This window comes from Prionailurus bengalensis, chromosome A1, assembly GCF_016509475.1.
Source record: "Prionailurus bengalensis isolate Pbe53 chromosome A1, Fcat_Pben_1.1_paternal_pri, whole genome shotgun sequence".
Classification (NCBI taxonomy): domain Eukaryota; kingdom Metazoa; phylum Chordata; class Mammalia; order Carnivora; family Felidae; genus Prionailurus; species Prionailurus bengalensis.
The window spans coordinates 197,485,558-197,499,081 of NC_057343.1; the positions used below are offsets into that span (position 1 = coordinate 197,485,558).

The 13,524-nt window shown below is 54.0% G+C and overlaps 1 protein-coding gene across 9 annotated transcripts in view; it reads right to left on the minus strand.

Annotated features, from left to right (window-relative positions):
* The window catches only part of TCOF1 (treacle ribosome biogenesis factor 1), a 38,339-nt gene that overhangs the window by 15,625 nt on the left and 9,190 nt on the right, over positions 1-13,524 (minus strand). For all 9 annotated transcript variants that reach the window (XM_043597933.1, XM_043597875.1, XM_043597902.1 and 6 more), the window contains exons 6-17: positions 13,141-13,214; positions 11,402-11,632; positions 9,953-10,165; positions 9,502-9,735; positions 9,155-9,319; positions 8,796-8,978; positions 8,384-8,635; positions 8,099-8,296; positions 2,250-2,387; positions 1,869-2,054; positions 1,588-1,791; positions 1,287-1,427 (exon numbers count right to left, since the gene is read on the minus strand). In XM_043597933.1, the coding sequence (XP_043453868.1) occupies positions 1,287-1,427; positions 1,588-1,791; positions 1,869-2,054; positions 2,250-2,387; positions 8,099-8,296; positions 8,384-8,635; positions 8,796-8,978; positions 9,155-9,319; positions 9,502-9,735; positions 9,953-10,165; positions 11,402-11,632; positions 13,141-13,214 (2,219 nt within the window). The remainder of the gene's footprint in view (positions 1-1,286; positions 1,428-1,587; positions 1,792-1,868; positions 2,055-2,249; positions 2,388-8,098; positions 8,297-8,383; positions 8,636-8,795; positions 8,979-9,154; positions 9,320-9,501; positions 9,736-9,952; positions 10,166-11,401; positions 11,633-13,140; positions 13,215-13,524) is intronic.

Consider the following 13,524-nt stretch of genomic DNA (forward strand, 5'->3'; position numbering starts at 1 on the left):
CATGTCTAAACACGGCTGGGACCCTTGTGTCTTAGTCTGGCACTGAGGCCCCCCAAAAATGGTACTGGTAACGAGCAACTAGAAGTGAGTATTGCCTACAGGATGGCTGGCCTTTGTGGAACACACCTGACTTCACATCCTTTCCCCTTGGCAACCCCTGCCCTCGGGCCCCAGAGTGCCTAGCTCCACTTTTTTGTCTGGTGAACCCCTGGTCTTCCTTCCTTCAAGTTCTGCTCAATCATCTCTTTGGGCCTCTCAGAGACCTGTTCTCCCAGTTCCATCGGACAGAGCACTACCAGAATATTCCTCAATAATACAGCCACTTCATCTTGCCCTACTGACTACAGGTCCCACTGAGGGCAGGGCCAACATCTTTTATCCCTCTGTGTCTATCAGCAAGAGAGGGCACTCGTAGTTGGTCTCGTGCATTGAAGGCAGAAGTCAGTGCTAGGAGTGCTCAACAGACTTCTTGGTACTTGTTTCACATGTGAAGAAAACAGGAATCTAAGTGGGGATGGGGCTCAGGCTGGCACAGCGATTCCCCTTAAGAAATGAAGATCTGGGGGCAGCTGGGTGGCGCAGTCGGTTAGGCATCTGACTTTGGCTCAGGTCATGATCTCATGGTCATGAGTTCGAGCCCCGCGTCAGGCTCTGTGCTGACAGGTCAGAGCCTGGAGCCTGCTTTGGATTCTGTGTCTCCCTCTGTCTCTGCCCAACCCACTCGCCTTCTGTCTCCGTCTCTCTCAAAAATAAACATACATTAAGAACAAAAAACCAAAAAACAACACGAAGATCTGGCCACCCGAAGGGTACATTTCTACAAGGTCACAACTGGCTGCTGGAGCTGACAAGGACCGTGTTTCTAGATGGGGCAAGAGCTCTCCAGTTTGCCCTGGCTGCCACCACCCGCTACGGTCTCTCCTGACACCGAGGCTCGATGCTGACCACCAGGCCTATGTACATCATTTCCAGCATATGTCTGAGCCCGAGAAGTCCTGGAGTTTGTCCCCCCTGGACTTCTACAGGACACAGCTGCTCCTGCTGCATTCTGCAAACAGAAGGAAGACCGACCGGAAAAAAAAGTTCGTTCCTCATTCCCTCCCTCTCTCCACTCCCCAGGCTTCACACCAGATGAGCTCTCCGTGGAGAGATGTACACGCCTACATGAGGGCCCAGGTAAGGGACGGGTCTCCCTCCAGCTCCCCAGGGGACGCATGGTACCTGCCTCCCAGTCCAAGCCTCCTCAAGACTCCCTGTGACATCTCTGGATTCTTGGCCTTGTTTACCTTGGCAGGAGTCATTGGCCTAGGCTTCTGTGGGGCCGGTGTGTCCACTCGTGCTGGGGGAGCCTTGGTAGATTTAGGAGTGCCTGCGACACCTTTCGTCAGGGAGGCCTTGCTCTGGGGGTGGTTTACAGCAGGTTTCACCTAGAGACATGGAAGACAGCAGGTGGGATAAGGATCCGGGAGTCGCAGCCTCGATCTGGTCTTCATTCCTCACCTGGCCCCAAACCCAAGTTCTAAGCGAGGAGTGGGTGGCGGTGGCTCAGAGGCCCCGCGTGGCAGCCGCCTCCTCCTTAGGCCTCACCTGGGCTGGTGCCGCCACTGCCTCCTCCTCCTCACTGTCAGACTCCTCCTCACTGCTGCTCTCCGAGTCCTCCTCTGGCTTCCTGGCCTGGGTGGCCACGGCTCCTGACTTCCCGGGGGAGACTGCTGCAGCCCCTTTCCTGGCGAACCCCTTGCCAGGGGCTGAGGCAGTTCTGACCTGGGGGGTCTTCCCAGAGGGCTTCGCCTGGAGTGAGAGAAACAGTCAGGGGAGGGAGTGAAAGGGACAGCACGGGGCTGCTCTCGGTCCTCCCCGGGCCTCACCTGAGCGGGGGCTCCCCCGTCACTGTCTGACTCCTCTTCGCTGCTCTCCGAGCCCTCCTGTGGGCCCCCGACTGGCCCCGGCTGGGCCTGGGCTGCCGTGGCCACTGCTTTCCCCAGAGCTGCCACAGACCCCTGGCCCCTCACTGAGACAGCATTGTTCTGGGGGGTTCTTGCTGTTGGCTTTACCTGAATCGTGAAGAGGTAAGTGTATTGGGGAAGGAAGTCGACAACAGGGTTCCACTTCGATTAAGCCCCACCCACGATGTGACCGTACGGAAGTCCCTTCCGCCCGCACAGGGCCCTTGTCCAGGAGGAGGCAACTGCTTGGTCCTCCTCTCCACCCCACCTCTGGCACCTCCCGGGGCTTCTGGTCCCCCTTGCCTTGGCCGGGGACTCCTGTTTGGCTTGAGCTGCTGCAGTGGCCATTTTTCCGGGAGCAGACGCTGCCCCTTTGGCTGAAGCTGTTCTGGTGGAAGCTGGGTTGGCTTTGGTCTGTGGGGTTTTCGCTGAGGTCTTCACCTGGAAGGAGAAACAGGGATGACAGAACGGACAAGGTGAGGTGCAGCAGGGTGGTTAGCCAAGAACACGGATTCTGGAGTCAGAGGCCCGAGCTTGGATTCTTGTTCCTCCATTTAATGGCTATGTGAAGTTGGGCAAATCACTGACCTCACTGGGCCTCAGTTTCCCCCTCTGTAAAATGGAGGTCATAACAAGGCCCACCCACAGGGTTATTATGAGGATTAAATGACAGATTCATAATGTTTAATTAACATGGTGCCTGGCACATAATAAGCACTCCTGTAAACTTATTATCGTGAGCACTTTTCTTAATGTTAGCTAAGTACAAGCCTACCCAGAGCACAGGTGTTTTCCAGGCCCCTTTTCAGCTAGGCAGCCATGAATTTAACTTCTGGCTAACAGAATGGAAGTTGAGTACACGATTTGACATCCTTACACATGCAAAAAACATGTGTCTTCTTCCTCCCAACTGGAAGAAATGCTGAGGTAACAGCTGGAGCTCAAGCAGCCATCTTAGTCTAGGAGGAGGGAGCCGACACTCAGCATGGCAGAACAAGATAGAAAACCACTGTTGTTGGGCGCCTGGGTGGCGCAGTCGGTTAAACGTCCGACTTCAGCCAGGTCACGATCTCGCGGTCCGTGAGTTCGAGCCCCGCGTCGGGCTCTGGGCTGATGGCTCGGAGCCTGGAGCCTGTTTCCGATTCTGTGTCTCCCCCTCTCTCTCTGCCCCTCCCCCATTCATGCTCTGTCTCTCTCTGTCCCAAAAATAAATAAACATTGAAAAAAAAAATTTAAAAAAAAAAAAAAAAAGAAAACCACTGTTGTTTCTTCCATTTCACCTAATCTTAGTGGCTATCCAGGTGATCCCCAAAAAGCCTGTTGGGGTATCCAAGCAAACACAGACTAGAGAGATGAGAGCAACAAAGAATAAAATCTCTGACTGTGAGATTGTTGATAAGAGTATGAAAGCAAAGCCTGCTGATGTAAAGTAGAATGAGGAATTTGACAGCCCGTCTAGGCCCCTGACTCATTCAGAGAGGCTACCTAATCAGTGACATCCCCCACAGCCCAGCTTCCCTCATCCACACAAGACCAAGTGAAATTAAGAATCAGGACTTCAAGAAAGAAAACCCTTTAGAGCACAGACTGTGTCTGATAAAGGTCAAGGTGCTCATCAGCACCAAAAAGTCATCCTGAGGGGAGTAGTGTGTTTACCTACATTTAAGAAAACAAAAGACACCAGGACAAAGTTGACCTAACAAGTCTCAGTAAACTTAAAAGGACTGAAATCACACCAAATATGTTCTCCTGCCACAATGGGATTAAATTAGAAATCAACCACAAAAAGTAATCTGCATAGTCCCAGATATTTGGAAGTTAACCCACTTCTAAATAACCCATGGGTCAAAGAAGAATAAAAAACCCAACATTTCAAAATTCATGGGATAAAGTTAATGCAGTCCTTACAGGGAAATTCACTGCATTAAACACTTACATTGGAAAAAAAGGAGAAGGACCCGGGTGGCCTCCAACTGCTTTTTTCTGCTCAGGTCATGATCTCACATTTTGTGAGATGAGTCTGGAGTAGGGTGTAGGGCTTCATGATGTCAGTGGGGAGCGGGGGGGAGGTGGTATGTGTGTGTTCCACTAGCCTGCTTAGGATTTTCTCTCCCTAACCAGCCCCCCCACCCTCGTGTGCGCTCTCTCAAAATAAATACGTAAATAAATTTTAAAAAAGTAAGAAAAAGAGAAAAGAAAAACAAGAGCTACAATAAACAATTAAAGATTCCGCCTTGGGGTGCCTGGGTGGCTCAGTAGGTTGAGCTTCTGACTTTGGCTCAGGTCATGATCTCACTCATGGTTTCTGAGTTCAAGCCCCACATTGGGCTCGCTGCTGTCAGCACAGAGCCTGCTTCAGATCCTCTGTCCCTCTCTCTGTCCTTCTTTCGCTTGTGCACTCTCAAAAATAAATGCACATCTTAAGAAGCTAGAAAGAAAGAGCAAATCAAACCCAAAAGAAGGAGTAATAAAAATAAAGATCAAAGCAGATGGGGTTAAGTCTCCAGCTCTTGATTTCAGCTCAAGTCATGATCTCACAGTTGTGAGATTAAGCCTGTATCGGGCTCCTCCTTGCTGGGCATGGAGCCTTCTTAAGATTCTCTCTTCCCTCTGCCCCTCCTGCCCCCCACTTTCTCTTAAAATATACATATATATATATATATATATATATATATATATGAGTGGAAATTAATGAAATAAAAACCACAAAATAAATCAATGGAACCACAAGTTGTTTCTTTGAAAAGAACAACAAAATTGGTAAGTCTTTAGCTAGGCTGACCAAGAAATAGAAAACACAAATTACCGAAAATTAGGAAGAAGGCAGGACATCACTATAGACGCTATGGAAATTAAAAAGAATTATAGGGAATATTATGAACAAATTTATGCCACCAAATTAGACAATGGAGATGAAAACACACAAGTTTCTAGAAAGGCAGAAATTATTAACTGTGCACAAAATCACTAAAAGGTACAAAATAGAACTGACTCAAGAAGAATGAAAACCTGAATAGACCAATAGTCAATTTTCAAAATTGATTAATTAAAAAATCTTCAGGGCACCTGGGTGACTCAGTTGGTTAAGCGTCCAACTTCGGCTCAGGTCATGATCTCACAGTTCTTGAGTTTGAGCCCCACACTGGGCTCGCTGCTGTTACCGAAGATCCGGCTTTGGATCCTCTGTCCCCAGCTCTCTCTGCCCCTCTTCCCCGCTTGCATGCTCTCTCCCAAAAATAAACACTAAAAAACCAAAAAATCTTCCACACACAAAAAATACAGGCCCAGATGGCTGTATTGGTGAATTCTACTAAGGAAGAAATAATACCAATCCAACATAAACCCTCAGAAAACAAAGGAGAGAATACCACCCAACTTACTTTCTGAGGCCAGTTATCAGGGCGATACCAAAGCCAGGCTAGGACATCACATGAAATTTACAGACTAGTATTCCTTATGGATATAAACACAAAAACCCGTAACAAATGATGAGCAAACCAAATCCGGCAAGAAAAAGGAGTATACACCATGACCAAGTGGGATTTATCACAAAAACAAAAGGTTGATTTAACACCTGAAAACCAACTAAGCATAATACACTGCATTAATAGAACAAAGGAAAAAACCAGTAAGATCACTTCAACAGAAAAAAGCATTTGACAAAAATTCAACTAATAAAAACTCTCAACAAACTAGGAATAGAAAAGAGCTTGGGGCACGTGGCTGGCTTGGTCAGTAGAACATGTGACTCTTGACCTCGGGGTTATGGATTCAAGCCCCATGAGGGTGTAGAGATTACTTAAAGATAAAATCTTTAAAAAAAGAAAAAGAAAAGAACTTTCTCATCCTGATAAAGGGAATCTTTGAAAAATTTATAGCTGACATCCTATTAAACAGTGAAAGACTGAGTGCTGTGCCCTAAATTAAAAACAAGGCAAAGGTGTCTGCTCTCACCACTGCTACTCACCATTGTACTGGAGGTTCTAGCCAGTGCAGTAAGACAAGAAAAAGAAATAAAAGCCGTCTAGATTGAAGAGGAAAAAGTGAAGCTGTCCTTATTCACAGGCAACAAGATCTGTATATAAAAAAACCCTAGGGAATCTATAAAAGCCATGAAAATTGATAAGCAAATGTAACGTCATCACAGGACGGAAGATCAACATACAAGGCAAGGTCAGACTCCAAAGGCACTCTACCACTCACGCAGCCATTCCTCACACTCTGACTGACCAGCTCTCCCACCCTTCTCACACAAAGGCTCTCTTCCTATAGCATTTCAACCGAGAATCACCTCCTTCCTTGGTCTTTGGCACATCTGGTTTTCCAGAACCAATCCTGTCTTTGTTACGTTATTTTGAACCTCAGCTCTCACATAGATGGTTTCCTTTGAGCTGGGTGAGGTCTCTGAGCAGACCAGCGACTACGTGTCTCACTTCTGACCCCAGCTACACTGAACAGTGTGGAACCCACTTAGTATGTACAGACAGCATTTTGAGAGTGAGGCCACACAAGTGTTATTTCACTGAATCCTCCTAACCCCGTAACAGGGGCTTAATGAGCCTTATCCTCCAGACAAGATTCCCATCAGACCCGCCGGTCTCAGTGGGGGCAATTCAGGCCTCTTGAAATTAGGCAAGGCACCATCTCCTGACAGGGCACCAGGCTAGAAGGCTGGGCCCCTAGAGAGGGATTAGCCGCTTTGTTTTGCACCTTGGGAGGAAGTAAGGCCCCACAACATAATCATGTCTGTGGTTGGAAAAGTTTGGGCCAAAATGTAGCAGGAGAAAGCATAAAAGGCAAAGGCTTCTGAGGCGGGCACGCTGGGGCACAGGCCCAGCTGACCCTCATTGGCTTGCTGAGCTGAAGCTGGTCAGCAAACAACTCTTCTAAGCTCTAATTTCCTCCTCCAGAAACGAAAGCAAATGAACACCTATCTAACGGTATTGGTGGGAGGTTCAGATGGGGAGACAAATACTTAGGCGATGGGCACAGTGAAACTTTTCAGGTGTTGGTCTGGAATGTGTCTGCAGCGTGGAAACGGGACAAGAGCTGCTGGGCTGGGACTCCAACAGGGCCCACATGCACCTGTCAAATCACAGGGGAATCACAGGACCCTGGGTCCCACAAGGCAACTGTGAGAGGGGGACAAAAGAAAATCCCATAGAAAACACGTGCTCTGGTACAGGGAAAATAGAAATGACTCATTTGTGAGTGGTTATTGGGGGGGAAAAAAAAGAGCGACAATTACAAATAAACCATGGGTGAGCATGAGGTGTGAGCCATCTTCACTTTTCCCAGCTCAGCTCTTCCAGGCTGGGAGGGGACTCCTGATTCTGTTCCCCATCAGCCTGGCCCACCCTCAGGGAGGCAGAGGAGTGAGCTTGCTGTGTGCACAGGGCCCTTGCTGGGTATGGTAGGTGAGATCTCATTAAATTCTCAACCCTGTGACAGCTAATTTCCAATTTACAGAAGAGTCAATAAAGGCCCTGATAGGTAGGAATCAATTGGTAGGAAATGGGGCCAGGACTTGAACCCAGGCAGTCTGGCTCCAAGCCCCCTGCTCTGTCTGCCACTGCATCATTTCCCCCAGTGATCCCACCAAAATGCTCTGCTCGGGGCAGCTCCCTCAGGCCAGGCACTCTCCCACCCTCCGGGCACGAGCAGGCTTCTTTGCCTGGAACACTCCATTTCCCCTGGCCAGATCTTTCAAGCCTACAATTCCAATGCCACTTCCTCCAGGAGGCCTTCCCGTCGGGGAAACCCCGAGACGCTACCCACCTGCAGTGCTGTAACCCAGGTACGTGACGTATTTTCCAACTTATCACATTATGCTGGACTAGCCTGTGTGCACATCCACGCCCCCATCTAGACTGGGAACTCCCTGAGGGAGACAGGGCAGCACCAGGCAGAGGAACGCTCCACAGAGCTTGCGGGTGGCATAAGGAGTCTCAATGGGAGCTGAGAAGGCCACGGGGGAGACTACACCTCTGACAGGGGAGGAGACCGAGTGAAAAGTGGGGAACCAGGCTGAGTTGAGGCTGCCCTCGAGGCTTCTGCACAGCCAGGGGCAAGCCCAGCCCAGAAAAGTCCCTCCTCAGCCCTGCCCCGGGCCCTGGTGTGGGCGGGATGGGCTGGCTCTTCCCAGGCCTCACCTGGGCTGGGGCTGCAGTCACCTCCTCACTGTCTGATTCCTCCTCACTGCTCTCTGAATCTTCCTGAACCTCAGCTTTAGCCGGGGCCCTTGCAGGCCCTGCCTTCCCAGCGGGTACTGGGACAGCCCCTTGGCCCGAGGACCCCTTGGTGGGTGCAGAGGCAGCTTTCACCGGGACGCTTTTACCCGCAGACTTTGCCTGGAATGACAAGGAAGAGACACGTATCTCAGGTCAAAGGGCGACGAGAGGACTAGCCCCGAATCTGCCAGACCAACTTGGCCTCACCTGTCCTGCTGGTGGGGCAGGAGTGGTCTCCTCCTCACTCTCCGACTCCTCGCTGCTTGAAGAGGCCTCGGGCCTCTGGGCGCCCCTGGCCAGAGCTGGGGATGAGGCGCAGGCTGGAGAGGATGTGGCTCCTGCCTTCCAAGGGGCTGGCGTGCCCACTCGCACCGGGGGAACCTTGGCAGGTGCAGGGGTAACAGGGGTGCCCCTCTTTGGAGGGGCCTGGGTCTGGGGTGTTTTCATAGCTGGTTTTGCCTGAGAGGAAGAAGTCAGAAGCTAAAGAAGGAGCCTGAGCTCAGAGCCCCCATCTGTTCTGGGGCGGAGCCCTGCCGCCATGCCTCCCCACAGCTCCCCGGGGAGCCGACGGGTGCCAGTGGCTCAGGTCAGGCCGTGGGGCAGCCCCTCCCGGGCCCACCTGGGCTGGAGCCACGGCTGCAGGCACCTCCTCTTCACTGTCTGACTCCTCCTCACTGCTCTCTGACTCGTCCTTGCACTTTTCGGCCTTGCCCTGGGTGGCTGCAGGCCCTGCCTTCTGAGGGGGCCCCGTGGCAGGACGTGAGGCAGCTGTGACCTGGATGATCTTCCCCGAGGACTTTGCCTGCAGAGAGAGACACACAGGAACAGGGGAGGGAGTACAAAGTATGGCTGTGTGCAGAGACACCAGAAACCAAGAGGGCAAACAGAGTCAGCGTGTGGGTGTGTGTGTGTGGGGGGAGGGGGGGGTGGCTCCTGACACTGAAGGGGAAGGAAGAAACTTACAGGCAGGAGCCTCACCTGGGCCGGCGCCTCCCCCTCGCTGTCTGACTCCTCCTCGCTGCTGCTCCCTGAGTCCTCCTCCTGCTTCCCTGCTTGGGTGGCTGCAGGCCCTGCCTTCTGAGGGGGCCCCTTCACGGGACCGGAGGCTGCTCTGACCTGGGAGTTTTGCCCCAAGGGCTTTGCCTGGAGTAGCAAAAGACAGGATCAGGGCAGGAGCCCACAGGAGACTAGCCGTGAGGGAAGACCAGGTGAGGAGAGCAAATGCAGGGCACGGGACCCAAGGTGTGGAAGGGGAGGATAAGCCGACAGACAGGCTCTCCAGAACGGGGCAGACCGCGCCGTTGCGGGGCGTCCTGCAGCCTCACCTGAACAGGGCTCGTGGCTAGGGGCACGGCTGCTGGCGCCTCCCCCTCGCTGTCGGACTCCTCAGTGCTGCTCTCTGGGTCTTCTTCCCCCTTCCCCTTCCCCTTCCCCACCTGAGCCTGGGCAGCTGTAGGCCCTGCCTTGCCAGGGGGCACTGGAGGGGCCCCTTTCCTAGGGGACTCCTTGGCAGAGGCTGCGGCAGCTTTGACCTGGGGGGTCTTCCCTGAAGGCTTCACCTGGAGGGAGACAAGCAGAATCGGGAGGGAGCACAAGGGCGGACGTGAGGAGACACAAGAGGCTGGACAGGGCAAAGGACGCCACACACACTGCAGGGGAGAAGGGGTAGGGCTCCAAGTGTGTCTAGGGCCCTGGCAGACAGAGAGTGGAACCGGTCCTCAGAAGGCCTCCTGCGGAGGGGCACGGCTTCATGGACTCTCCCTCCCCAGGCCTCACCTGAAGTGGTGTCTTGGCAGCTGGCGGCTCCTCCTCGCTGTCAGACTCCTCCTCACTGCTGCTCTCTGAATCCTCCTCTGGCTTCCCTGACTTGGCCCGGGCAGCTGCAGGCCCTGTCCTCCCAGGGGGTGCTGGGGTGGCCCCTTTCCCAGGGGTCCCCTTAACGGGGCCCGAGGCAGCCCTGGCCTGGACAATTTTCTCCGAGGCCTTCGCCTAGTGAGAGAGAAAGGGAGGTTTTGTTGCCCTCCTCACCCTCCAGTGTGCCATCAGGACGAAGCCTAGGCCTTAGCTGGGGCTCACGAGAGCCCCCTGTGCTTCTCGCTCTCCACCTGGACCGGGGCTCAGGCCCGGCCCGACAGCTTCTCTCTCACTCCCGGGGCCTTCGCAGCCTTGCCCAGCTCACTTGGCCACTGCTGCCTCCTCCTCTAGGTCCGAGATACACACCAGTTCCTCGTGGCAGTTCTCCCCGACACCCCTGCACCGCTCCCGGAGTCACCCACACACAGGCATCAGAGAGAGGCTCCCTCGGCTGGGCTCCCGTCAGCGGGCGAGCCCTGAGAGCACAGGCTCCACGGCTGGCGTGGTCGACCACTGTACTCCGGATCACAATTCTCTCTCCCACTGCCACATCAGGGCCCGGGCACTTGCCGTGCTCCCCAGCAGAACGACCGTTGTCCAAATGTCCACGTGGCACACACCCCCACCCTGCTCCTTCAGGCCCGCAACGTCTCTGTAAGGCCTTCCCTGAGCCGCTGTTTTAATGACCATTCCTACAGCCCGCCCCCCGCCCCCTTACCTTCCTCATTACCACCCAGCAAGATGAACTTTATTTTACTTATTGTATCTCTCCTTTACCATCCGGCCCTGGGCTGGGACCTCCACTCCTGGGCCTCACCGGGCCAGCTTCGGGGCCTTTTACCACCACTGTCTGATGCTTCCTCCTCCTGGCTCTCCGACTCCAACAGCTTCCCAGCCCCTCTGCTTTCCCTTCAGATGCACCCAGAGTCTTGGCCACCCAGCCCAGAGGAGTGGGTCCCGGCAGATGGAAGGTAAAGATTCCTGTTAGCTAAGAAGCCATGATTTGGCCGAAGAAGCCAGAGGACTAGGCAATTAAAACTTAAGTCCCTTCACAATAGGACTGGCTGGCCGTATCCCATTCTCGAGACAGGGAAACTGAGGTAAAGGGGAGTTGCTGACAGAGAGGAGGGTGCAAGGCCACCCTGTGGGAAGTAGCTCTTCCAGGCTGCGGTTCACACAAGAAGGCAATTTCCATAGGGGACTGACAAGCCCAGCTGCCCTTGTCCTTCATTTTCATACCCCCACCTCCTGCTCCCCAAACCCCAAGGTCAGTCTTATCTGGCAGAGGAGACCAGGTGCTCCTTATATAGCCATTCGGCAGCCTCCGGGGGACCTGAGGACGCCGAGGCGTGGTCTGCCCCCAGGACTCACCTGGTGGGGCAGCTCCAAAGGGGCCCCCTCCTCACTCTCAGACGACTCCTCACTGCTCTCCGAGTCCTCTTCTGGCTTCTTGGCCTTGCTGGCTAGGGTCAGGGCACCTCCTCTGACTTGGGGTGTCACATCCCCTGCCTTCCCAGGGGTTGGGGCTGCCCCTCTCCCTAGGGAGTCCTTGGCAGGGGCTGGTGAGGTTTTGACCTGGGGTGGTTTTACTGAAGGTTTCACCTGGAACAAGAGGATGCAATTAGAGAAGAAATAATAATCTTTGCCTCTGAGGGCTATGAGAGGCTTCATGGTTTACAAACCCCTTTCCTAACATCATCCAATTCTCAAAGAACTCTGAGTCAGATGCTATCTTTACACCCATTTTCCAGAGAGGGACAAGAAGCTCAGGGAGGTTAAGTCACTCAAGACCAATACTAAGGGCAAAGTCACGACTAGAACCCATGTCTGTGTCGCCTTGGGGGCAGAACTCCCATCCACTATGCTCCCCTGCTGCCTGGCACACAGGGGCAGCCTCTCTCAACCAGAAGGCCCACCCTACCTGCCCCTTCAACTACAGGGGTATCCGATCATGGCGGCCTTCCCAGGGGCTGGGAGGCCAGGATCTGAATGCCAGTCTTGCCGAGGTACCCCGGGCATATTCCTTTCCTCCATGGGCTCTTTCTTAGACTTCTAAAATTCTGACATTCCTAAGGCAGGCAGTGCCCTACCTCCACATCTGTCATCAGGTAGATTTCACCTGACCCTGGGTTTCTGGGGCAGCCATCTCCTCAATCGCAAACTCCTCGCTGCTGCCAGGGCCCTGTGCTGGCCTCTGGCCCCCCAAGGCTGTGTGTTTGGCTGCTGGTTTCCCAGGGCCAAGTAGGAACAGGAGCCTGGGTGCTCTTATGGCTGTACCCAGTGCCTGAAAGTGGGGATGGACGTGGGAAGAGGATAGGCCTTGGGTAAATGGGAGGAAGGTCTCCACCTTCACAGGTTACTGGGTGAGGCAGGAGGTGAGAAGTACTCCAGGCACCCCAGGGATGTGGCCCCTGCCTACCTCTGATCTCCTCTTAATTAAGGCACTTTCACCTCATTCACATTCTTGTTAGGGCCCCTCAGGGCTCTCTACATTCTCCCTTTATAGTAACCATGAGCACTGCGGTCAGACTTCTGAGGGACCCCCCCCCCCACCTCCCACATCCCCATAGCAGCAGCAATCATGCACCTCGTGCTGCCACTAGATCCCCAAGGCCCGGCTGCACAATAAGGAAGGACTTCCGGGTCACAGTTCAGAGCAGAGATGAGGCCACAGACCAAGACCTGACCGTCTCTGACCAAGCGCCCAGGCCTGGCATCCACCCAGAACCACTCAGCAGCCTCGCCCAACTCACCCGGACCACACCGCAGGACGGCCATGCAACTCTTTCTGCTTGAACCCTGCCCCCACATCCCTTCCTGGAGAATCCCCTGTGCGTCAAGGCCCTGCTCCAGTGCCACCTCTCCCAGGAAGCCTTCCCTGGTCTCACAGGCTGGACGGCGTCTCTCCCCCACAACCCTAGACCTTTTTCACACCCGCGGTGTGACGAGAGCATCTGGCTCTGCTCCCCAGGCCTCAGCCTTTCCAGCTCCCGGTCACCCTGAAACACTTGCTCGGTTGATTTGGCCCCGCTGGTGTGCGAAGCCCTGGCCAGGCCCCCGGGAGGGTTAGAGGTTTGCAGAGGCAGCTCCTGAGGACGGGTGGCAATTACCTCCACATATGTCTCATCGCTCGAGGTGGAGGTCTCCTCGCTGGAGCTGTCAGCCTGGCTGGCCGATGCCATTCCTGGGGGACGAAGCAGGAGAGGACTGAGGGCCTGCCCTTCCGGACTCCCCTCCCCGGCTCTCTGCCAGGCCAGGAAATGAGACGCAGGTGCCTGTGCTCGCTTCCCGAGTGCGGACCTTCAGCCCCGCCTACCTTGAAGCCCCACAGCTGAGGCACGTGCCACTCGTACGCTTGTGTTGCCCACACCTCTGTGACCCCGGGAAGGCTCATGCTAGGTCCTACCACACACAAGCCACCGTCTGCTAGTCCGGGCATCTCCTTCCATCATCACACTGAGGCAGGCAGGGCAAACGCCTATTTCACACGAGAA